This window comes from Saccopteryx leptura, chromosome 9 (genome assembly GCF_036850995.1).
Source record: "Saccopteryx leptura isolate mSacLep1 chromosome 9, mSacLep1_pri_phased_curated, whole genome shotgun sequence".
In the NCBI taxonomy this organism is placed as follows: domain Eukaryota; kingdom Metazoa; phylum Chordata; class Mammalia; order Chiroptera; family Emballonuridae; genus Saccopteryx; species Saccopteryx leptura.
Genome location: NC_089511.1, coordinates 60956609 through 60983788, shown reverse-complemented (window position 1 = coordinate 60983788; position 27180 = coordinate 60956609). Strand labels below are relative to the sequence as shown.

Sequence of the window (27180 nt, the reverse complement as noted above, 5' to 3'; positions counted from 1 at the left end):
CAATTGGGTGACAGGATCAGTAACAGAGGAATGCCTGTTCTAAGCACAAGTAACCAGGAGGAAAAATAGAGGATATATGGTCAAAGGACAGATGCACGCTAAAAATGATAAAACTATTTTTAGACACTTCTCTTCACTATAACAATTCAAATTAGATTGCTTATAAATAGGAATCGCAATGAGCAGCATTATTTGTTTAATTCCCAAAGTTCGTGATTTTAGCTAAATACTTGTACAAATACTTGAACCTCCTAAGAAGGCTGCTAATAAAAACTTTATTTACAGATTTTGAGTGTTTCAGTGAGAATTGAAAACCACAAGACACAACTCCTTTGCATAGTTACTACCTCTGACCAAGAAAAAGAATTCCCTTAGACAAATATCAATATCTCTCATAACCTACCTAAAAATAGGATAGTTCATAAATTCTCTAAACTCGTCTTCCCTGCTATGGGTAGCCCATGACCATTAATTGTAAACCTTAGCAAACTTTGGCATTTTCTAATGCTAGTTTTATAAGTTACTGAAAAACTATAAATTTAGCATTATTTTTCAAACCTGGGTAATTTTCTCATTGTGAATGCTTAACATTTAGATCCTAAATTTAAATACCATAGAAAAATATTCATCTTTAGGTAGGTTTGGTAATAAACACATGGCAAGAAACTGACAAGAAAATTTAAACATCCAGAGCATACAAATATTTCAAAGCATTATAAACTCTGAACTTAGCACTTTTCTAAATAGTAAAAATTCCAACCAAAAAAAAAAATCAAAATGTTTTAAGTTTTGATATGATTTAAGTGAACTCAAATTTTTCCCAATTCCTGACATCAATATTCGATTTATAGTTTTATTATAGTAACAACTGTTACAGTGAGAACTACACACATATACAAAATTATATTTAAATTCACATAGAACAATATTTACATTTTAAAGTTACAACTTTTGAAGTTAGATGAAACATAAGCTTAAGTTTTACAACAAAGAAAACAAAAACACACAAGACAAAAATAGAGTTGACAGTAAAAATAGAACTATATCTGTTCTTGATACAACACGTGGAAACTCTTTGTCAGAAAGCTACATCTTCTTAATCTGATTGTCCAAATCATTAAAATATGGATGATTCAGTGCCATTTTGCCAGAAATTCGTTTGGCAGGATCATAGACTAACATTTTCTTGGGGGAGGAAGATAAAAAGAAAAAAATGTTTATTTAAGAAATGAACTATTAAAAAAAACTCCATAAAGTTTAAACTTTTCTATTAATAGCCAGCCATAAGCTAATTTTAATGAAATCTACTAAATGAACATTTCTATTAGTTAAATACTAAATCACATAAATCTCATCCTCTTTACTTTACTCACTAGCTGTAGAATAACCTATTCCTTAAATTATAGATATTTTGATAACCTCTTTTTGCTGTAAATTATGGTTTAAGACACAAGCATTCAGATAGCTTTAAAACCAAGGCATACATTTAAGATATCTAGTTAATTATATTTACTTTGAGAATGAAATGGCCATCTGAATTATTTATAACATTCCTGAATAGTGGTAATTAACTATAGTGGTTTCTGATATAGCTTCCAGCAAATTCCAAATGAAAACAAAACCAGGGTACAATGTATATATAAACACAATTAAAATGAAATCAGACAATCTGGTATTAATTCATATATCACTAGAAAAATTTGAACAAAGTTTAATATTGACCTTAAATTTTATCTTAAATATTAATCTTAAAATCAAATCAATACTTACTCAAGAGATACTTTTACTATCTAGTTACCATTTGAGTTCTTATGTATCTAGCAAAATGTTAAGTGCTTTTCAAATATGTTACTTATTCCTCACAACAACAAATAATTCCATTTTACAAATTAAGACAGGGAAGCTCAAAGATGTTAAGTAATTTGCCCAAGTTCACAGAGCTAAGGAGTAGTAAGTAATAAAGCTGAACTTGAAAACCAAGTCTGATTTATGATTTACAGTAATGGTTCTCAACTGGACAAGACTGCCTTCAGAGGACATTTGGCAATGTCTAGAAATATTTGGGGTTGACAACTGGGTGGGAATGTGATAATAGCATCTATAAGGTAGAAGAGTAGGATGCTGTTAAGTATCTTATAACAATGTATGGGACAGTCCCCAACAACAAAGAATGATCCAGTCTAGGATGTCAATACTGGCTATACTAAAATCCTCTGATTTACAGAATCTGATTGTTTTGTTAACTAAAGTGAAATTCTTTGTATAAAATTACAGGAATTAAAAAGGTAGACTGAGCCCTGGCCGGTTGGGTCAGTGGTAGAGCGTCAGCCTGGCGTGCGGAAGTCCCAGGTTCGATTCCCGGCCAGGGCACACAGGAGAAGCGCCCATCTGCTTCTCCACCCCTCCCCCTCTCCTTCCTCTCTGTCTCTCTCTTCCCCTCCCGCAGCTGAGGCTCCACTGGAGCAAAAGATGGCCCGGGCGCTGGGGATGGCTCCTTGGTCTCTGCCCCAGGCGCTAGAGTGGCTCTGGTCGTGACAGAGCAAGGCCCCGGATGGGCAGAGCATCGCCCCCTGGTGGGCGTGCCGGGTAGATCCCGGCCGGGCGCATGCGGGAGTCTGTCTGACTGCCTCCTCATTTCTAGCTTCAGAAAAATGCAAAAAAAAAAAAAAAAAAGTAGACTGAGCCCAGAATATGAAGGCCTTTTATGTCAAATCAACAATATTAATATACAAAATATTGAATAGCAGATAAAGGACTTTGGACTTCACTAAAAACAATTGGGAAATCTGAGCTGAATTTGGTGACACAATGGTTTCTTAAGAACTGTGAAAGATGCCCAAAGACCAATTAGAAGATGTATATGATGGTAGATTATTTTTTTCATTTGTTTTGTAACCTGCCAAATCATTTTTTTTTGCAATCAAGTTACCCAAGATTTCTTAAAAACTACTTCTTTCTAAAAGCTCAATATTTAAATACCATTCTAAAACAAACTTCCTGAAGGAAGCCTAGGACAATTTTTATTTTTTATACTAAAAGCACTTTTGTCATGTCCTAAAAAAAAAAACAACTATTAGCTGGGAATGGCAATTTAATAGAAGGGAAACATTTTCAAGAACTACACTTCCCCTTCTCCTCACATTTCTGATGTGGAAACAAAGCACAAAGTTAAGAAATGGGAGTTTATGCAGTAGAAAGCTTTTGTAACTAAAAATACCAAGCAATAAGGGAAATATGAGACAAAAAAGGAGGAAAACAAGGCTCTCCTACAAGTCAGCAACTTAAACAACAAAGGTTATTGTTATTAACCCTGATCTTCCTTTCACAGAGTATCTTTAGCTGTCAAATGAAGAAAAATAAAACAATAATGAAAACAACTAATGCTAATTCTCCTCTCAGAACCAATAAGGTTTCTCAATGTCTGAAATGGAGCTAGTAATACAATAATCATAACAGACATATAATAGTTATTTGCCTAACTCACTAAATGTTGGTTTTCTTCCTATTTCTCAGGTAATAGAAAGGATTGAGTACTTCAGAATCATTAATGATAGTCAGTATAAAGGGCATTCTTTACCGAGAGCAGATCCAAGCCATTTTCATCCAAGTTTTTGACATGAGATGCTAAGCTTCCTGGCTTCCACTTGGGAAATGTATTCTTATAGTCCTGTAGAGATTCCACTTCTGGCCACACTTCATTGTTGGGAGTACCTAAAGCTCTAAAAGCCATAGCAAAACAAAACAAATATTAAAGGATTAATATAATCTTATTATATTCATGTTGCCTTTAAAGTTCTTAACAGTTTAAGTATAAAACAAAAAATACCTGAAAATTCTGAAGAGTTGATCGATTTCTGAATCCCCATGGAAAAGTGGTTTCTTAGTTGCTAATTCCGCAAATATGGTGCCTATACTCCAAATGTCAACTGGAGTAGAATAGCGAGCTGATCCCAGCAATACTTCTGGAGATCTATACCAAAGTGTTACCACCTACAACAAAGCAAATTTGCACAGCAAATAAATGTAGTGCATTAAATTATCTAAAGGAACACATTTATCTCATTACAACTGTCCTTTAGAAGGTTGTATGATTGCCTCTGATAATATTGTTACTAGTCAACTAACTGACCCTGGCAAGTTGATTCAGTGGTAGAGCATCGGCCAGGCATATGGATGTCCCAGGTTTGATTCCCCATCAGGGCACTCAAGAGAAGCAACCATCTCCACTGCTACCTACTCCTCCCTCTCCCTCCCTCTCCTGCAGCCATTGCTCAATTGGTACAAGAACATTTCCCTAGGCGCTGAGGATGGCTCTGTGGAGCCTCCACCTCAGGTGCTAAAAATAGCTCAGTTGCAATCATGGCCCCAGATGTGGGCAGAACATCGGCTCCAGACGGGGCCACCAGATGTCTCCTAATCAAGGCTCATGCAGGAGTCTGTTTCTCTATCTCCCATTTTCTCTCTTGGAAAAGAAGAAAAAAAAAGACAAATATTTCACTTCTAAGTTCTATTCATTTTGGAGAAAAAACACAGTCTTTTCTTGCTTTTCAAATCATTAAAGTGTGGATCAAAAAAGTAGAGATAGCCTTAATCTTAAAAAAATAATAAAATCCATTTGATAATGGGTGATAGATTTGGGGGTAACACCGAACAAACTGCATGTACTGCTTATGTGCTAAAAACTTAAGTCAGATTATATATCAAGATTAGTGGTCTAGAGCTGATCTATCATTTTAGCATATATAATTTATCACCATGGTAAAAATATCATCTCTAACTTAATGAGATCAATGGCATCTGTTTAAGCCAATGAGGACCAATAATCTTTATACAGGAATGGGAAAATGATATAAAGAAATAATAAAAGAAGCTAAGACATCATCTAACCAGATGAGCACTCCTTTAAGTTTTGATCTGGGGACAGTCTTTGGGCTCAAGGATATAAGCTCCACAGAAGACATTGTTTTCCAAAACAGTCACTTGCCACATAAAAACATTTCAGTCAAGGATGGATGGCATTTACAACAGCGACTACATAAGATTATAATGGAACTAAAAACTTCCTGTCACCAAAAGAAGTCAGTCATCCTAAGGTAACGCAACAGTATATTTGTGTGTGTGTGTGACAGAGACAGAGAGACAGAGGGACAGATCAGAACAGACAGACAGGAAGGGAGAGAGATCAATTCTTTGTTGCAGCACCTTAGTTGTTCATTGATTGCTTTCTCATATGTGCCTTGAAGGGGTGGGGGTCAGTAGAACGAGTGACCCCTTGCTAAAGCCAACAACCCTCCGCTCAAGCTGTTGAGCCTGCACTCAAGCCAGCAATCTCAGAGTTTTGAACCTGTGTCCTCTGCATCCCAGTCCGACGCTCTATCCACTGTGCCACCGCCTGGGCAGGCAACACTACAATTTTTACAAAATGATTTAGTGTAGCCTAAGTGTACAATGTTTAAAAATTCTATAGTGTACAGTAATGTCCAAAGCTATCACATTCCTTCACCACTCATATTCAATTCATCCAGCTACTTTCTTATTAAGAGAGGCAGGAGGGCAGAGAGCAGGCTCCCACATGCGCCCCAACCAGGATCCACCCAGCAAGCCCACTATATGGCGATGCTCTGCCCATCTGGTACCACTGCTCTGTTGCTCAGCAACCAAGCTATTTCAGTGCCTGAGGCAAGACCATAGAGCAGGGGTAGTCAACCTTTTTATACCTTCCGCCTACTTTTGTATCTCTGTTAGTAGAAAAATTTTCTAACTGCCCACAAGTTCCACAGTAATGGTGATTTATAAAGTAGGGAAGTAACTTTATAAATTTATGAAGCGGAGTTACAGCAAGTTAAAGCATATAATAATAATTACTTACCAAGTACTTTATGTCGGATTTTCACTAAGTTTGGCACAATAAATCTTTATAAAACAACTTACTATAGTTAAATCTATCTTTTTATTTATACTTTGGTTGCTCCGCTACCGCCCACCATGAAAGCTGGAACACCCACTAGTGGGCGGTAGGGACCAGGTTGACTACCACTGCCATAGAGTCATCCTCAGCACCCAGAGCCAACTTGCTTGAATCACTTGAGCCATGGCTGTGGGAGGTGAAGAGAGAGAAGGGGGAGGGTGGAGAGCAGATTGTTCTTTCTTCTATATGCCCCGACCAGAAATTGAACCCAGGATTTCCACATGCTGGGCCAATGCTCTACCACTGAGCTAACCAGCCAGGGCTAGCAGCAACTTTCAATCCTGCAAGTTCCAAAAGTGTCTTATACAGGTGAACCATTTTTTTTTTCAGACTTTTACTGAACCTTTTCTATATTTAAATGTATACTAGCCCTGGCCGGTGGCTCAGTGGATAGAGCATCAGCCTAGCATATGAACATCTAAGGTTCAATTCCCAGTCAGGGCAAACAGAAGAAGCGACCATGTACTTCTCTCTGCCTCCTCTTCTCTCCCTCTCCCCCTCCTGCAGCCAGTGGCTCAGTTTGAGCATGGCCCCGGGGGCTAAGGATTGCTCTGTTAGCACAAGTGTGTCAGTCTCAAGACACTAAAAATAAAAGTAGCTCAGTACTCGAACATTGGCTCCAGACAGGGTAGCTGGGTGGATTCCAGTCCAGGCACACGCAGGAGTCCCCCTCACTATCTCCCATAAAGAAAATAAAATAAAAAAATAAACACATACTTATCACTGTATTACAACTGACTACAGTATCCAGTACAGTAACAAACTATATAGGCTTGTAACCTAGGAACAATAGTTTGACCATGTAGTCTAAATATATAGTAGGTTGCACTATCTTGGTTTCTGTAAGAGCATTCTGTTTGCACAATGACAAAATCGCCTACAGATGCGTTTCTCAGAACATATCCCAGACATTAAGCAACACATGACTTTAACCCCTTATTAGAGAATTCAACATTCCCATTTCCTCTAGAAATAAAAAATAAAATGCCAAGTTATCAATATAACACTGATGAAACATGATTATATTTAGTAGCTCCTAAATGTATCTGAAATAGCACCCCTTAAGCAACAAAACCTGCCATTTAACCAATTTGATTGTATATTAGAGAGGATCCACCCAGGAGACAGACAGAAACAACCTGGTGATTGCTTAGGGAAAGTTTAATATGAAAAAAAAGGGGATTGGAATTATAAAAGACCCACTACCAAGAAATAATGAGAACTCTAAAAACTGTAGCAAGGAAAACCCGTACCTCCTGCAATGCTTTTTCCAGCACTCTCCACTGACAAAACATAACATCTCACCAGCTAGCAGAGGAAAAATATTAAAAGGTTCCATTTTTAACATAGCATACAATGGGGCAATCACACATATTCAAAAGGATCAAAAACACGATTCTACATACCTCATGTGTATATACTCTAATAGGTATTCCAAAAGCTCTGGCAAGGCCAAAATCAGCCAATTTAATTGTTCCTTTGTCATCAATCAATAGATTTTGAGGTTTTAAGTCTCTATGAAGAACTCTTCGAGAGTGACAAAACACAATTCCTTGTAGAATTTGGTACAAATAACTCTGGAAAAAGAAAATATGTTAGAAACTTAACTGTATAACACAAAATGATTTTCTAAATAATCTTGGTGAGTTTGTTTCAAAGAAAAAATGCAGAGAAATAATTTAACTACCAAAAAAGCTTTCAAGCCATTTAAGATGAACAAGAAGCATCTAAAGGTTGAAAAGCCCATTTATATACAAGATCATGTTGTACCTAAGACAAAGATATTCACCTTACAACACTTATCTATAGCCACATGAACTCATTTCATCTTCTTTTACTTATTTTTGGTCCCTCATTCTTTAAGTCAGAAGTTAGTTTTTCTGTACAGAAAGTTTTTTAAACTTTTGATCTATATACTGATAGCAACCCTATTTCTATATTGAATAAAATTGGTCCTTTTCATTTCCATCTTCTAGCTTTACATATTTATTTCCACTTTGGGGACACTGGTCACAGATTCCAAAAGATTAAAAAGAGAATATTATGTTTAAATAGATACAATGACCGGAAAATGCTGTTTAACAGTTCAGAAGTGTTTTATAAGAGCACCTGGAGGGGTGGTTTGTTCAAGCTGTTATAAGGATAAGAAACTTTTACTTCATACACTTCACTACTTTTTAAACAATTATGTATTCATTCATAGTTTAACAGAACATAATGCCTATAATAAATTAATCAAAACATATTCAAGCCTGACCAGGTGGTGGCACAGTGGATAGAGCGTCGGACTGGGATGCAGAAGGACCCAGGTTCGAGACCCCGATGTTGCCAGCTTGAGCAAAGAGCTCACCAGCTTGGACCCAAGGTCGCTGGCTCCAGCAGGGGGTTACTCGGTCTGCTGAAGGCCTGCGGTCAAGGCACATGTGAGAAAGCAATCAATGAACAACTAAGAAGTCGCAACGCGCAACAAGAAACTGATGATTGATGCTTCTCATCTCTCTCCATTCCTGTCTGTCTGTCCCTATCTATCTCTGCCTCTGTAAAAAAAAAACATATTCAAAACCAGAAAAAAATTAAGCCAGCTGCCACCACCACGCTGCCCCAGGCTTTTGTTACTCTGTTTCACACAGGTCTGACAGAGGAATAAAGACTAGAATATTCTAGTTTCCAACAACACAATAGTTTTAAGTTATCTTAGATACTACTTTTTACTTTATAACTAGAGGCACTATCTAGTAATAAAATGGTAACTATTAACAATTTAATCTCTTGACTGGGAGAAAATGAAATACTCTTCCTCATTCTACTTTCTAAAACTTTTTCCAAGCATATTCCCAAAAAACACAGGTACTTATAGATAGAATAGACCCTTTACATTCACAGTGAATACAGTGTGTCCATAAAGTCATGTACACTTTTGACTGGTCAAAGGAAAGCAACAAAAGACAAAAGAAATGTGAAATCTGCACCAAATTAAAGGAAAATCCTCCCAGTTTCACACCTATTCAGTGCAGTTCGATGTGGACTCACACAGATTTTTTAGGGCTCCTTAGGTAGCTATCCCGTATAGCCTCTACAGACTCGTCACTTTTGTTTGTTTGATTGATAAGGTATGAGAAGGAAAAGTCTTCTGTAGTTTAACTTATAATCTATTTTAATAAAGTTCTGAGCAGCTCTGGTGCATTAGTCAGGATTCTTCAGAAAAACAGAACCAATAACTCATAGAGAGATACATAAGAGGAGAACTATTACAAGAATTGGCTCAGGTGATTATGGAGGCTGAGATACAACATGATATGCTGTCTACAACCTAGAGAACCAGGCAGCTGGTGGTGTAATTCAGTTCAAGTTTGAAGGCCTAAGAATCATGGGAGCCTATGGTATGACTTTCAATCTCAGCTGAAAGGCCAGAGAAAGGGGAGGGAAATAGGGAACTACACCTGGGAGTCTGAAGGCCCCCAAACCAGAAGCTCTGACGTTCAAGGACAGGAGAAAATGAATGTGGGAGCTCAACAGGAGAGAAAATCTGCCTTTCTCCACCTTTTTTTCCTATTTGGACCCTCAGCACATTGGATGACACCCACCCACATTGAAGAGGGTGGGTCTTCTTTACACTGTTTAGTTATTACCCTCACAGACATCCAGAAATAGTGCTTTACCAGCTACTAGGGCATCTTTTAGCCCAGCCTAGTTTACAAATAAAATTAACACCTAGGTAGCTAGAACTCTTCTTACATGGAGCAGCTGATGTGCCTTCTCTGCAGCACAGCACCCAGCAGCTATCTCCTCACAGGCCACTCTAAGAAGTGTAGTAGTTCACTGAAGCCCTAGAGTTAGGACTGGGATTGTAGGAAGTAGGAAAAGGTGGTGGGGAGGAAAGACAAGTGAACTAGGCTCTTGACCTGACCCCTTTCAACCTCAAATGTAATTGGAATAGATAATTATTTATCTGTTTTTATAAACTGAGTGGACTTGGGTAAAGTTTGGTTTTATAACATCTTTCATGTACATAAAACTAGGCAAGTGTCTTACCTTAACAAGTGAAGAATCCATGTACTGACCAGGAGGAATAGAATCCAAGTATTTCTTTAGATCCATGGAAAGGTATTCAAAGATGAGATATAACCTGGAATCCTGCATGAGCACATCCTGAAGACTAAAGAATAAACAATTATATATATAAAAAAATCTAATAAATATTGACCTCTCATAAAACTAAATGACTTCTCTAGATATTACAGCAGCTACGAGATATTTTCTGTGATAACAAATACATATTGTTTTGGAAAAGAAAACAGTTTCTTTCCTAGCAGTGAAATTCTTCCCTAGCAGTACTAAACAAGAATTTGAGAAAGACATCTCAGGGCAGCAATTGAAAATTAAGTTGAATAATACAGGAGCTGCTAACTAACTCTCAAATCACATACATTCCAAATCAACATTTCTAGGCTGCTTTTGCTCAGAGCTTGTCTTTCCATTGAGGTAAATTATAGAATAATTTCTGACCTTAATAGTTGCTCACTATCTCCCGCCCCCAAAATTCAATTAAATCCTAACTTGGATCTTTAGAAAGAAAACCCAGCCCAAACCACCACCCCCACATATATAAAAAGGAAGAAAGAAAAAAACCTTTCTTTTTCATGAGACCTAGCTGCCTCTCTTAGGACTCTGATTTTTAAGGACCAGAGGTCTCAGTGATCTGACATAGCTCAGTGAAAAGGTCTCCCTTTTCTCCCATGGCCAATTTACCTTGATTTTTCAGTCCCTAAAACTCTGTTCCTGCTTTAACAGCCTACTCTTTCTATGCCCAGCACTCTCAATTAACATAGATAGTAGGGTCCTATTCCACTCAACAAGGTTATATCCAAACTTAAGCAAATGTAAAAACTTCCACATTGAAATGTACATTTTCAACAGTGTGTGGAAAATGGTTTAAATCCAGATATTATACCATACCTGACTATATTTGGATGACGAAGTTCTTTTAACAGAGAAATTTCCCGAATTGCAGTACTAGGAACCCCTTCCTCTTCACTTTCTAGTCTGATTTTCTTCATGGCTACCACTTGACCTGTAGTTTTGTGTCTACCCTTATATACAACTCCATAGGTACCTGAAATAGACAAAGTAAATGTCTGCTATGCACCCCTCCACAAAGTAAACAATATTTTAAAAAATGATTGAATCCCATAAGGTATCACATGGTAGAAACATCAGCTGTGTCCAGATAGGAAGTATCTTACTCATACCCTCATCCCTTCCAAAAAGAAATCAAGGGTAACTACAACTACTGCTTCTATAGTGGAGAAATAAACTTCATGTAGTCATCACAGGTTTTCAATACATTTAAATTACTAGTAATTCTCCAGCACATATTAAAGAAAATGGATCCTTTGCAAATTGAAACTTTTCTCCTGTCAAATATCCTACCAAAAAATAGGAAAGGCATAAAATACAATGTAAAGATTAGGCTCAGGAAATATTGCTAACAGGAATCACTGTGACACTTTCAGAAAATGCTGTATACAGTGCTTTACACATGTCAAATATAAAGTCATTAATCCTTATCCAGAAAAGATTGGGGGTAAAATGTCTTATTAAATATTTTTTAAGTCTAAGAAAGGTCACATTATTTACTAAATAGTAGAAAAACCTCACACCTATTCAGAAGTTGACGAGACCACTGATTCTGATATTTGGGCTTCAGATAATAAGCAACAATGTCAATATAGGAGATCTGGGAACGCCTGACCAGAAGGTGGTGCAATGGATGAAGTCAACCTGAGATGCTAAGGACCCATGTTCAAAACCCTGAGGCTGCTGGCTTGAGCGCAGGCTCACCGGGTTGAGGGTGGGATCACAGACACGACCCTATGGTATCTGTCCTGAGCCCAAGCTGACTGGAGTAAGGGGTCACTGGCTGAGCTGAAACCTCCCCTTATCAACGCACATGTGAGAAAGCAATCAATGAACAACTAAAGTGTCACGACAACAAGTTGATGCTTCTCATCTTTCTCCTTTCTTGTCTGTCTATCCCTGCCTGTCCCTCTATCTCTAGCAAAAAAAGAGATCTGGGAGTGGAAAAAGCAATAACAAAGGAGATGAAGTACTTAGCTAAATCAAGTTCATATACATTATACTTAGTTTCGTGTTTTTCAACTGGGGTTGGAAATTTAGAAAGTCTTAAACCCTTTAACTATATATAAATATTTGTTCAAATAAATATTTGTTTCAAAAGTGATTATAGTGCATTTTCCTAGGAAGGTCTATTCTATAGCTTTTATCAGTTTCTCTAAAGGTAGAAAAGGGTATGTCAAAAAAAGGCCCTAGCCAGATAACTCAGTTGGTTAGAGCAGGGATCCTCAAACATTTTACACAGGGGGCCACTTCACTGTCCCTCAGACCATTGGAGGGCCGGACTATAAAAAAAACTATGAACAAATCCCTATGCACACTGCACATATCTTATTTTAAAGTAAAAAAGCAAAACAGGAACAAATACAATATTTAAAGTAAAGAACAAGTAAATTTAAATCAACAAACTGACCAATATTTCAATGGGAACTATGCTCCTCTCATCACCAATGAAAGAGGTGCCCCTTCTGGAAGTGACGTGGGGGCCGGATAAATGGCCTCAGAAGGCCGCATTGGGGACCCCTGGGTTAGAGCATCATCCCAATATGCAAAGGTTGCAGGTTCAACCCCCAATTAGGGCTCATACAGAAACAAACTGATGCTTCTCTCTCTCTCTCCCTCCTCCTTTCTCTAATATCAATAAATAAAATTTTTTTTTTTAAAAAGCTAAGAAACACTTCAACTTTTCTGCCTTACATGCTAATCAAACTTATTTTTAACTTAGTAGCAAAATTAGTATGGGGGGGGGGGGTTCGGGTTAACATACAGTTCCATTCCTAGGACAGTGACGTAACTTGAATTTTGGTATAAGTCAGAACACACCCTAGCCTAAGTCACTTACCCATCCTAACAGTTATGAAACCATAATCTAGAACATAAAAACACAGCTAAGCCACAGAAAAAAGGGAAAAGGCATAAATATACTGTACTGTAGTAACAAAAAAATGAGTGCAAAAAATGGTACCACACTAACGACATAAGCTGAAACACTCATATTTCAATTTTTTTAAGTTTTTATGGGAGCATTATAAACTTGAAATGTCCTATGTCGAGACTGTTATAACCTGAGGATCCTCTGTAGTTGAATGGATATAATAAAATGTTTATTTTTTTCAGAAGCATAAGTTAAAAGAAAGAGTATATTTCCAACCCCACCCCCACAACCCAAACCTGTCATTACTATCTTACTAGATTCGTCCAGTACTCCCTCCTTCCCTGGCTTTTTAGTAGTATTCCTTACACAAGTAGGGTTTTGGAGCACACTAAAAATATGGTTGAAAATATTCCTCTAATAGAACTTGCATAAACTGTAGCAAATTATTTTGTATAAGTTGTATCATTTGTCCCTGAAGTGTTTAGAATGTCAACATTACGGCTCCTATGTAAAATTTAAGATATTCTGTTGGGGAAGGGGGGGAAATAGCCAAAGGGATATTTTTAATCCCTCATTTATACCACGTAGGTATCAACATTCTTTAAAAACTAACCAAGTTACTACAGATAGGGAACAAATGATTATACTATAGCATTGGTTTGAAAATAACTTAAACATGTACTTATGACAGATCATTTCAACCTAGGGTAACTAGATAAAAAAATACAAATAAAACAATTTTTGACACATATGAGACCAAAAGTCCCCGGCTGCTAAAGGAGTACAGCAGACAGGTGCAGTTCGGAACTTTGTTTTGAGCAGGAGGAAGGACAACACAGCACTTAACAGCTGTATTGTAGTCACCTTTAAATAGGAAACTTATTTAAATTAGTTTAAATGTCAGTTATTGAAAACAGTTCAGAAAATTTAGATAAAATATTTATCATCTTAAAAATAATTGTAGGTGACAAAGTATGTTATGAAACTGAACATAATCTACTACCGTAAGTTCTACCCCCAACACATACATAAGACACCAGTAGGCTTATCAAAATATAAATATTCTTTCAAATGTTTAGTATTAGAATATAAGATTATTGGGAAGGGAGGTTGTCAGGGAGTTATCAGAATAATTTTAATTCTCTTAAGATGTGAACTTCTTTTGTTATTGTGTTTAAGTTATTAAGTAAAGAACATCCATGTTAATGCAGATTAGTACTATACAATACTTTATTTATTTTTGTGGCAGAGTCAGAGAGAGGGACAGATAGGGACAGACAGAGAGAAAGGGAGAGAGATGAGAAACATCAATTCTTTGTTGTGGTTCCTTAGTTGTTCATTGATTGATTTCTCATATGTGCCTTGACGAAGGGGGGGGGGCTACAGCAGACCGAGTGACCCCTTGCTCGAGCCAGCAACCTTGGGCTCAAGCTAGTGAGCTTTTGCTCAAACCCCATGAGCCCGTGCTCAAGCCTGCGACCTAAGGGTCTCAAACCTAGGTCCACTGCATCCCAGTCCAACGCTCTATCCACTGCGCCACCGCCTGGTCAGGCAATATACAATACTTTAAAGGTTGGATTTTGATAAATATTTACATCTTCGTGTCACAGATGTTACAGCACCATGAAATCATTTAAAACTTTTATATTAAAACGTACTCACCTTCTCCAATTTTCTCTATTTTGGTATAATCCTCCATAGTCAATCAAGGGTTATGGTAGATGCTAAAGATAGGGAAAGAAATGATTTGATTACATGCCACTAATTCAAAGTGTGGTTTTAAGTTATTAATGAGACACTATATGTAAAGCATATATATTAAAACATTTCTGAGGGAAAGAACTCATGCAATAAGACTTTCCCACAATTTTTTAGCTCCTTAAACATGGAATTATCTGTATATATTATACCAGTGATTTAGTTTCTTCCAATCAAACAAATCCTCAAATTCAGACATCAACTTACCCATTCTTTTCAACAAAAACCAGAAGTATGTTATCTCACAGCACACGTCTAAGGAGCATCATCGTGTGCCAGAATTATACTCAGATATTTCAACAAATAATTTTTTGACTGAATTTTTTCTGCCTTATGATTTTATGAAGGTAATTTTAAGACATGAGTAGGGAGCTAAAATGTGGTCACACCACTCATTCAAAAAAAAATTATTAAAAGTAAAAAAAAAAAAATTATTAAAAGTATAAGTACGTAAACTTGCTCAAGTGACAGTTTACATCTTTCTCCTGTTTTTAGCAGTCACATACACAAACATGATCAAGACTTTCAAGGTACTTTTTTGAAAAGTCGGCAATATCACTTAACACCAAAAAATAAAAGGTGCAGTTGCACAGATAAAATTCTAATTATACCCTATAAATCTCAAGAACAAAGTAAAAAAACATACTTGAATCACAAAGAATGGTAAAAACAAACAAACAAAAAAGTTGAAATGCTGACAACCACTCAAGGCTTCTTCAGTAAATTTGCCAATGAAATTTTAGATGCCCAAAGCATAATTACCTTGTTTTCTAACACACCCATCACAGATAACATTTTATACATAAAGGTCACTCTGAGTAATTGACCCTTAAGTTCTATTTTGCACATTTATTTTCAAATCATTCTAGAAATAAGTAGGAATAACTCATCTTTTTAAATGACCAAAATGGACTGCACCGGCCATGAATGTCAATCTTAAAATTTTTCAGTTTTTAAAAAATGGCAATGGACGATTAAGATAATTAGCTTTTCTTCAATATCTACATGGACTATGTCTAACACACAATAAAATTGTTGAGCTCACTTTGTACCAACAGCTAAAAACTAACTCAATTTCAAAGCTGGATTTACGTGCCCTCCCTCCATTTCCCTGCTGAAATTCTTAATAAAGGACGAGCTCCAGGCCTTTTGAGAGCCTCCTAAGGAGGGACCCTTCCTACTGGCTGCAGCGTGTAAAATACCAGTGGCTTCATCTCCCACCCGGGGACTTCGGGGTCTTCAGAGGAAGCCTGTCCTGTAGGTACCTGAGTGGTGGATACAAAGTGCTTCAAGGACAGTGAACCCTCACAGATGTCTATCGTTCGGATTTCTTAGCTTACCACTTTGTGCTAATATATAACCACCACCAAGCATGAAATAAACACGAAGTTCTGGGCCTGGGCAAAAAGGCAAGTCCGAGAAGACGGCCCCCAGTTCGTCATCCGCCCCGTTTCCCAAGAGGCCGGGACTTCAGGACTCCCGGAGGTCTCGCTTCCCACCCCGGAGGCCCCGGCGCACAAAGGGACCTGGGGCCGAGCGTGGCCCGCAGCAAGAGCCCGGCGCGGCCGAGACAGAGCCCGGGCTTGGCCTCAACGGTGACCCGAAAGCCTCCTCAGCCAGGTGGGCGGCCGCTCCTGACAGCACGCCGGAGGCCAGGGCAGCCCCAGCCCTCTCCGGGGTGAGCCCGCCAGCTCGGAGCTCTCCCTAAAGCCTGGCCCCGGCGTCGCTGACACGCCCAGGCCGGAGCCCCAGATGCGGCCGGGCCCAGCTGCGGAGGACCGCCTGGCCCCACGCACACCCCAGCTGCCCGGCCCGGCCTTCGAATTGCCACCCGCTTCCCCCCACCCCACCCCCGGAGGCCTGGAGGCGGCCCCTATAGACCCCATGGCCATGACCCTGACCCCAGCAACTCTACCCGACTAATGACCCCGCGGCGAAAGCGGCGGCGGCGGCGGCGGCGGCTACCACGTCCAACTCGTCCTTTCCTTTCCTTCCCAGAGCCAGCTTTGACGCTAAACGCGAGCAGTTTCAAACTCACCGCGCTAAAAGGTCCCAGGTCCACCAATCAGGTGACCCGTAGACTTTCAAAGGAGCCAATCAGAGCCCAGGTACTCATGGGCTGGGCTTCCCAGTTAGGAAGAGCGCGAAAGAAAAAGAAAACGGCGGCTGCAGAAAAAGCAGGAGGGCGGGCGCCAACTGAGTCTGCGCGCAAGCGCTGTCTTTCCTCCTGGAGGTGTCGTCCTACTGTTTCTGGTCATCTAGAATCTGCTGTTCACTCTGGGTTGGGTTTTTTTCACCTCCCAATATTAGCACAATTAAAATTTAGTGTACACAAATAGCTCATCACAAAAGTTATACTATACTTGAATCTATATGCCATTACTTTTATTTTTAATACTTAAAGCTTCTGTATATTTATGTTTTTCTAAATGTATAACTTTCCAGCTGGGCCGAAGGAGCATATCTCAGTTAACTTACTTAAGAAGATAATGGAAAAATCAAAGATTTCCTTAACAATGTAAAAAATATGTAAAATATATAACCGTACTTTTGTTATTACCTCACTTTTTATTATACATTTATTTAAAATTTTACTTGTTTAAAAATTAAAAACAAAATTTTACATTTTATAAATTTTCAAATAGTTTTTTTATTATTTTTATTCATTTATTCATTTTAGAGGAGAGAGAGAGAGAGAGAGAGAAAGGGGGGAGGAGCAGGAAGCTTCAACTCCCATATGTTCCTTGACTGGGCAAGCCCAGTGTTTTGAACCGGCAACCTCAGCATTCCAGGTCAACGCTTTATCCACTGCGCCACCACAGGTCAGGCAAATTTTCAAATATTTTTACATTAGTATTTCACAGATGTGAAATGTTCACAGATATAAAAATATTTTTCATATATGTGTATATATGTATACACACACATATATATGTATATATATATAATATATGTATATGCACATATTTCTCTCTGGGAGGCCTAAGCAACAAATTTAATTATATCATCTGAAAACAGGCAGTAATTCCTTATATCCACTTTACATTCAACATAAAGATCACAGGCTTCCAAAGCTTTGATGCTAGATCTTTAAATTTAATTCAATTTATCTTTGTTTTTGAAGTTAGGAGTTATTGTAAATTCATGCTGTTATAAATTCATGCTCCAGTTTATTACACTTTGGGCCCACTTGTATTCAGTGTCTCTAATGTGCAATATTATGTTTTATAGACAGAAAAATGAATCAACTACAATTCCTGTCTTAGATGTGGGATGGGAAAATACAACAATTACTTAGAATTTTCTTCTGGTACTTATGTTGTAATATGCTGTAAATCGATATGAGAACATAAAGGAGGAAATTACTAATTCAAACAGAGGAAGTGATTTTTGAACAAACATTGGAGAAAAAAGTGTGGGGTGGGTCTTCTAAGTAGAGGAAATGGCATGAGTAAAGCCCTAAAAGTGTGCCCACATAAATCAGGATGCCTCCATCATTGGATGCAGGATGTTTTTAGGGTTAAGCAGGGAAGAGAGTTAGCAGTCAGAATTTTGAAGAGCCCTGAATACTGTTGTAGTGGCCTGCTCAGCACAAGTGCAGCTTTAGAACTGCATTTTAGAACTATTCTATAGGTGATATGGAAAAAGAACTGCAGAGGCGAGGATGGAAAGGGAGGGGCTCCAAAAAATTTCACATTTATGTTTTGGTAAACTCCTTTTAGAAGGAAAAGGGAAGATCAGTTGTGACTTCACACAAAGGTTTTGCTTTGTTTTGTGTTTAGATACAAGTAATGCTGTAGACTGAAATTCATATACTGAAGCCCCAATCCTTAATGTGGTAGTATTTTGAGATCGGAAGCCTTTGGGAGATCATCAGGTTTATATGAGACCATGAGGTTGAAGTTCTTACTATGCAATTAGTCCTTTTATAGGAAAAGACACCAGAGAGCTCAGGCATGTGAAGACACAGCAAAAAACTCCATCTATAAACGAGGAAGAGAGCTCTTAACAGAACCTGACCGTGACAGCCCCTTGATTTCAGACTTCCAAACTCCAGAACTGTGAGCAAATTAATTTCTGTGTATTTTGTTATGGAAGCCCAATGGACAAATGCAAGTATTTTTTCAGGTAAAAATAGTTTGAGAAACAATTCTTTGTAGCCACAGTAGTCTCCCCTCCCCTTATTAGCATTTTTTTGTAGTAGACCTACAGTCTGCCATGGTCTGAACTATTAAATGAAAAATTCCAGAAATAAACAATTGACAAGTTTTAAATTGTGTGCCATTCTGAGCAGTGTGATGAAATCTCACGTGGTCCCACAGGAATGCGAATCATACATTTCTACAGCATATCCACGCTGAGGATTTTCCATGCCCCATTAGTCACTTAATAGCCATCTCGCTTATCAGGTAAACTGCGGAGTATTGCAATTTGTGTTCAAGTAACCCTTATTTTTACTTAAGAAAGGCCTCAAAGTGCAAGAGTAGTGATGCTGGCAATTTGAACATTTCAAAGAGAAGCCATAAAGTGCTCCCTTTAGTGCAAATGTGAAAGTTCTCAACTTTATAAGGCAAGAAATAATTGTAGGCTGAGGTTGCTAAGATCTATGGTAAGAACAACTCTACCAAAAAAGTTGTGAGGAAGGAAAAAGAAATTTGTACTAGTTTTGCTGTCTCACTTCAAATTCCAAAAGTTACGGCCACAGTGCATGGTAAGTGCTTAGCTAAGAGGAAGAGGCATTATACTTTATCATAGGTATCTATGTATAAAAAAAAGTAGATGAATAATAAAGTATATATATATACTGCTCACAAAAATTAGGGTATATTTCAAAATGATAGGAAACGATAAAATATCCCCTAATTTTTGTGAGCAGTTGTAGATATAAAGTTGCAGTACTATTTGAAGTTGCAGGCATCCAGTGGGGGTCTTGGAACATATCCCCTGCAAATAAGGGACGACTGCTATCCATAAAATACCCTGAAAGGAGATTGAAGAGACTAATAACATGTGCTTCTGTGAAGTAAAAGAAGTGGCAGAAAGACCTTTGTATTTTTTGAATTTGAACAATGTTGAATGTATTACCTAGTACAAAAATGAATGACTGAGCAAATGAATGTATAAATGAATGAATGAATCTTGCCAAGGCTTCTTTTGCTATTGGATAAAATTCATAGGAGTTGCTGAAAAGTTTATCCCAAAGGAAAAGACTGATCTTCTTTTACATTAATTCAAAAGTAAAATGATGGAAAAGCAAGGCATATAGTTTCAAGATCTGTTTATCCCAACTGAAAACATTTAACTATCATGGTTGTTCCTGTGTTAGGCATTTTTCTAACAAAAATAATAGGTGTTTTGGGGGTAAATTTTTAAACAATTCCATAATAAGAGCTTGTCATAGACAACCTCCATGGCCCCACTCTCATTCACCCAACAAAAGAGTGCAAAAGGGATCGCTGTTAACATTTTGGTATCCATGCTTTAAATGTATATGTGTCAACCGACCTCAATCTTTCAGTGAAATTTCAGGAACTAAGGATGGGGTAAGTAGGATAAATTCATTCATCAACTTTGGGACCACAGAGGATTAAGGACACCAGGTGGATAGATGTGGGTTTGCCCATCGAGGTGAGAAGCTAATGCTTACAGTGCAATAGGTAAAGGCTGCCCTGTGCAGAGAATGGTGGTTATTCGGAGCAGCATGAGTTCAGGAGAATGCAGAGGAGTCAGGCAAGCCTTCACAGCAGAGGAGGCATCTGAAATGAGTCTGGAGGAGCGAAGAGTTTGCCAATCAGTCACATGAGTAGGAAGAGCTGTCTGGTCCATGGAGAATTAATAATAAGGCGTGTTTGATGGATTGAAATTAATTCAGCAATGCCAGAGTATGAATGGAGTCTGGGGGCTGGAGAAAGGGTCAGAGAAATAATGCTAGGGAGTGAAATATCCACAATTCCAATGGCCTTCGCTAAAGGATTTGGATTAGATAATGATCATGTCATGTAAATTTTTAGAATTTCTGTCAAATTTGAGAAAACATCTAGTTTTTCTCATATAGGTATTTATACTACTGCTCTAAGTTTATGGTCTACAAGTCCAGGAATAATAAAAATTCAAATTTGCACAAATTTGCATGTTTCTAAACATTCTAGATTCCAAAAATTGTCTGATGTACTTATCATTGTTCATGCTGTGTTAACAAGTATATTTCTGACACAGGAAAAATTCCGTTTAGATGAGGTAATGATATAACTCTATCCATCTGGATTTCCACAGATTAGCTTCTCTATCACCCATTACCCACTTGCTTACAGCTCAGGTAAGATCTCTGAACCTGTCCCTTCATTTCCAGATGCCAAACGAGTCACTGGTATGGCTGCAAAGAGTATTCCCAGAAACCATCCCTACCTTAGGACTGCTGGCAATAATGAGGACGTGTGTGGATAAATAACCAGATACTGCTAATCCTAAACTAAATGTATACTCAACCCAGCTTCCCCTGAGCTGAATCCCAACAATGTCCATGGTCCTGCTGGTGCCACTGGGCGGGTGGGGAAGTGTGAGTGATGAGGAGTTAAGTGAAAAGAAACAGCAGCCTTAACTAATTGTCATTAAGATATCTTATTTTATATAATTAACAAAAACACAACCATGTGAACACTCCTCTCAGAGCTCTGAAGACGGTCTGTGCAAAGGCAGGACCCTGCACTTACACTTAAGCTTCATTAGATTCATGGTGACTCCCACGCTGACACTGATACACAATTTTATACTTATTTAGAGGCAGGTAAAAATGGTCGGGGGCTGTTGTTCTAGTTGAATATCTTAAATATTTTTGATATATTTTAGTGGATTCCTAATGCCTCTCAAATTTTATTACTGGATTTCCTGTTTCTAAGATAGGCTGTTCTGTTAGAACTGAAAATTTATTGTAACAAGTAATTCATTAAATGTTTATCTTTGTAGAGTCAGCCCAATGATCCAGGGCAATGGATTATGACTCTATCTCTCATCAGTAAGGTAAAGAAGTAACACAGGCCCTGGCGTCGGCATGGCATGCAGAAGTCCCGGGTTCGATTCCCGGCCAGGGCACACAGGAAAAGCGCCCATCTGCTTCTCCCCCCCTCCCCCCCTCCTTCCTCTCTGTCTCTCTCTTCCCCTCCCGCAGCCAAGGCTCCATTGGAGCAAAGATGGCCCGGGCGCTGGGGATGGCTGTGTGGCCTCTGCCTCAGGCGCTAGAGTGGCTCTCGTGGCAACATAGCGACGCCCCGGATGGGCAGAGCATCGCCCCCTGGTGGGCAGAGCGTGCCCCCCCCCCCCCCCCCCCCCCCCCCCGTGGTCGTGCCGGGTGGATCCCGGTCGTGCTCATGCGGGAGATTGTCTGACTGTCTCTCCCCGTTTCCAGTTTCAGAAAAATACAAAAAAAAAAAAAAAAAAAAGAAGAAGAAGAAGTAACAACAGTTTGTTTTCTAATGGTGTTAAGCAAATGAAGTTCTAGTTTAATTCAATAAACTCTAATCTGGAATGATACAGGCCTAGGGTTTCATGTTATGAAGTATTCTGCTTCATTTTAAATGCTTACCATAAGTGACGAATCCCAAATAGCAAAATTATAATAACATCTTCTTACTGCTAAAATAATACAGAACATAATTTACTTTTTCCTCAAAACTGAGACAGGCATTTGAGTATCTTGTCACGCCTGGAGCCTCCTTGTGAACATCAATTATCTGACTCTGCCGTGCATCACTTCACACCGGTGTTGCGATACGGAAGTATGGCTGAAAATTAAAGTCAATTCCACACACTAAATGGTTGAATGTCTTCTATTTGCCTGGCATTATTTGGTGGGTACTAAAGATGCAAAGATGAATTAGACTCTCTGTCCCCATTGAGCTTGAGAGAGACAAGATAAGAAAAATATACCAAGTGATTATGCTTCTTTTGTGCTAATGATGTAATTAATTAAATACCTTTCTTCAGCTGATGTTTTGAATTAAGCACTTTGGGAATACAAAGTAAAGTGATGTCACATTCAGATAAGATAAAAAACAAAAAAGAAAAGACTTCATTAGTTGTTTCAACTATCCTTGATAACATTATGAAGCCCAAGCACCAGCCTTCTTAAGTTTCAGAGTCTAAATGGATAAACATGTACACAGAAAAGAATTTTAAAGAAGAAAGTAGACACTTTCATGCAACATGACAAAAAAAAAAAGCAAACAAACTTCTTTCTATCCCAGGAATTGTATTTGATTCTTTCCATAACCAATCTCAAACCACAGACTAAAAAAATGAATGGTGAGAGGAGAAACACTCCAATTGTGCTATCCTGACAAAGAGCTCTCCTGGAATAACTGTGCCATTGAGGTAGCTAAAAGCTCAGAGGCCAAAGACTGCCTAGGCTCAAAGACTTTTAAATCCTGGCTATTGCCCTTATCTGTGACTTTGGGCAAGTCATACTGTTTCTCCATGCTTCAATTAGTTAAATGACAATAATGATAATACCTGGTTGTGTTATAGCATAAAATGAGGTAATCCATATAACATTTACTGAGATCAATGACTAGCCCCCCAGTAAACACGTTATTCAGATGTTTTTCCCCTCATCTTCTCATCTTGATCACTATCCCTCATGAAAAGAGCTGTGGTGGCAGGCACCAGAACAGAGGTTTGAATGAATTGCTATGGGATCACAGAACAGAGAGGGCTACACGGCTCTGAAAGAGGCAGATAAGGCTTCATTAATGACCTGATGCTTGTGTTGGGTTCTGTAGGAAAGCTTGTCAATTCAAATGGGAATTGAAGGAGAGGAGCCTGGGTAGAACATCCAGGCAGAGGGGAACAGCAGTGTTGGAGAGGTACCTGGTTAACATGGGATTTATAAAGGGAGCTTGGTAAAGCTGAACAAAGGGTGAATTTGAAATAATTCTTGGCCTACGAGCATAACTTTGGCAAATAGAAATGGAAGAAGGAAGTTGGTGGGTAGAGATGACTAGGTGGGTGACATTCTCCGCAGAAAGGGGAAAAACACCTGGCAGATTTGGAGAACATCCAGGAGCGGATTGGGCTGGAGGTCAGAGCGAGGGTAGAAGGAGTAGAAGGGTGGGAAGAGAGTTGGATTCATATTGCCAGCAGCACTTCAAACAGTCCAGTGGAAATGCTAAAGGTTTTTCCATTTGATTGAGCAAGAGAGTTATAGGGCCGCATTTTCTCTTTAAACAGATTAATCTGGCAGTACTTTCCAGAAACGACTAGTGTGGGAGGAGAGAGGAGCAAAAATTCCAGTTAAAAGGTAATTTCCTGCCCTGGCCGGTTGGCTCGGTGGTGGAGCGTCGGCCTGGCGTGCAGAAGTCCCGGGTTCAAGTCCCGGGTTCGATTCCCGGCCAGGGCACACAGGAGAAGCGCCCATCTGCTTCTCCACCCCTCCCCCTCTCCTTCCTCTCTGTCTCTCTCTTCCCCTCCCGCAGCTGAGGCTCCATTGGAGCAGGGATGGCCCGGGCACTGGGGATGGCTCCTTGGCCTCTGCCCAGGCGCTAGAGTGGCTCTGGTCGCAACGGAGTGACGCCCCGGAGGGGCAGAGCGTCGCCCCCTGGTGGGCGTGCCGGAGGTCGGGCGCATGCGGGAGTCTGTCTGACTGTCTTTCCCCATTTCCAGCTTCAGAAAAAAAAAAAAAAGGTAATTTCCTCCAGGAGTTCATCATATCTAAGGTTGGGACCAATTCTATAAAGCTGAAATTTATAAATCTACATAGGATGTGTGTGTGTGTGTGTGTGTGTGTGTGTGTGTGTAATCTGGTTATAATGCTGTATGGATAGTATGACTATAATTCCACTAGAGGGTAGTAGAGACAAAGTGGAAAAATTGATAAGGTTGCCATTATCCAAGTATCAAGCCAAGTATTTTTTTTCTTGTTTATATTTTGTAATAGTTACAAGCTCAATTCAGTTATTCCATGGCTAAAATAAATATGACAAATACATGTAATAGGTTGTAGCTCTAGACAAGTTAGTAAATTCAAGGTACCCATCAGAAGTCAATAAAGCATGGTTGGCAAGACCAGAAAGAGTAGGTCGCATTTAGCCTTTTTTACAATAACCAATGTCTTATTATGGCCTTGAATGGAAACTTCTTTTAAATTGAATATTACATCCAAGTCTTTTATTGATCAAAAGAAAAAAAGAGAAAGAAAAATTGGTAAAAGTTAATTCTGGTGTATACTCTTGGTTACATAATTTAAGTTGGAAAAAGCTTAACTTTGGTATATTTATTTATAGTTATTCTAAAATATATATTACTATGTTTTACACACGCATATACAATCTTTTGGGAAGCAATGTAGCAATAAAGAGCTATAATTCCCAAACTGGTTGTGTTTTTAAAAATTTAGTATACCTCTAATATTATTTAATCATAAAGAAGTAATTCTATATGAATAAAAGTCATGTACTTGGAAAAACTTATTACAACATTTTCTATAATAAAAATTTAGAGCCAACATAGATGTCTAATAGGAAAATGGTTAAATGGGTGATTGTGGTATTTCCTTTAATCAAATACCACACACCTAGACACATACACTGTGACTGCAGGGTTAGAAAATCATTAATTACACTAGAAGAAAATAGGCACAGAATTGTTCTCTTAGTGGGATGTGTGGTCATTTCAGAACATTATCATCCAACTAGTTTTATGTTGTCTTTACAATAACCACACACCAAAGTGGAAATATACTGCAGCTAACATATTTACTTATAATTTCAAGATATTGCCATTTAACTTAACACTTTCAAGCCTTCAGAGTGAAAGATCACTGTATATTCCATCTTTAATCAGAATAATTATCTTCAATTATTTTAACTTGTAAAAAGAATTTCTAAACATGTGCAAAGGCAATATCACAGAATTTATAGAATAACAAAATGTTAGCGCTAACGGAGACTTACTGATCATCTAATGAGAAATGAAGAACATGTGAAGATTAAGTGTTTACTTACATCCCCTCCCCCCATTTCCTGAGCTTTCTGTATGTATCGTATTTCCCCATGTATAAAACGCACCCATTTTTTGAAAAATTTGGGGTCTAAAAATTGGGTGCATCTTATACAGTGGTTGTGGCATTTCAAATGCCATAGATGGAATTGAGGACGAGGCAATATATGAAGACAGTGATCCATCATCAGGCACAGATTAGGACAAGCTAATGGATGGGAGTTTTGACAGTGATGAGAAGTTGTATGAATTTAATGATTAATAAAACTTTTTAGTAACCTTATGTAATACATTTCTTTTTCATTTTAGGCCCCAAAATTAAGGTGCATCTTATACTTGGAAGTGTCTTATACATGGGGATATACGGTATTTGTTTTATTTAAGCTTTTAATAATAAACAGTGTAACTTTGTCAGTATGTAGGAAATTATATGTGTATGTGTAGATAAATAGATAAAAGTAAATCAGTTTAAATGTTTCAGTATGGTAAGAATAGCTACTACTACCTTGTGTATCATTCAGACTTACACCATGAACTGTGCAAAGCACTTTAAACAGAAGATCTTTAAAGCTGCAACAATCCTATTCATGAATATCCAGCCTCAGATAAGGTAACCAAGATCTAGAGAAGTTAAATGATTTGCTCAGTGTCAGACAGCTAGTAAAACCAGAATGGAGACTTGAACCCAGGATTTTCTGACTCCAAGCCCAGCTTTTCTACCATCGCGCAACATTTCACTTATGTGTAATAAAATAAGTGACACTCATATTAAGATAATAAATTATTGGAAATTTTTACTATGTATCTTAATGATAATTTCATTCTTATATTCTGTATCTTAATGATAATTTCATTCTCACTAGTGTCTCCTTAAAGAACAGAAGTGTATCATTTGCTTTAAATAAGAATGTGATTAAACAAGGTTGAATCATTGGTTAATAGTAGAGTAATTTAAATAGTTGTTCATTATTCTTGGAACACCACAATTATTAGCTTCAGATGAAAGGGATGAAAAATCTTAGAGCTCATTCTCAAATAGCTGTAGGACCAGCTTTTCTCCCATCACCAGAATTTTGCAATCAAGATAAATGGTTATTTTCATTGTTTTATGGGAGTAGGCAGGTGATGCCTCAAGAACACAGAAATGGATTAACGTAATCTTACGTTCTTGACACACTCTCATCATTGGTGCACTTATAGCCATCTGTATACATATAATTATTAATTTATAGTAATAATGTACTAAGTACCCATGAAACCACACCCGACATGAAAACTAGGACTGTAACAAAAGCTTACCGGTGTGATCCTCTTTGTTTCATCTCATTGTCACCAGGCAACCCCAGGTAACTGCTGTTTTGAATCGTCATTCTTTCGCTGGCATTTTTACTTTTGTCTTATCTGTACAGACTTAAAGAATGCACTCGCATGCATATTTCCTATCAACTTCTTATTT

At 38.2% G+C, this 27180-nt stretch overlaps 1 protein-coding gene and 1 pseudogene across 2 annotated transcripts; one reads left to right on the top strand and one right to left on the bottom strand.

Moving 5' to 3' along the window:
- Positions 1–16871, bottom strand: CDK1 (cyclin dependent kinase 1). Of its 2 annotated transcripts, none has more exons than XM_066348492.1 (8): positions 16774–16871; positions 14640–14701; positions 10925–11081; positions 10001–10124; positions 7375–7545; positions 3827–3990; positions 3578–3719; positions 1–1185 (listed from the first exon to the last, which is right to left on the bottom strand). In XM_066348492.1, exons 2-8 carry the CDS (start codon positions 14674–14676, stop codon positions 1087–1089), a joined length of 894 nt encoding a protein of 297 aa, XP_066204589.1. In that variant the 5' UTR covers positions 14677–14701; positions 16774–16871; the 3' UTR covers positions 1–1086. The 2 variants fall into 2 exon arrangements, with proteins under 2 accessions (XP_066204589.1, XP_066204588.1); XM_066348491.1 differs by lacking the exon at positions 16774–16871 and adding an exon at positions 16651–16769 and having other exon boundaries at positions 2–1185.
- The window catches only part of LOC136381505 (ubiquitin carboxyl-terminal hydrolase 10-like), a 27751-nt pseudogene continuing 17228 nt past the window's right edge, over positions 16658–27180 (top strand).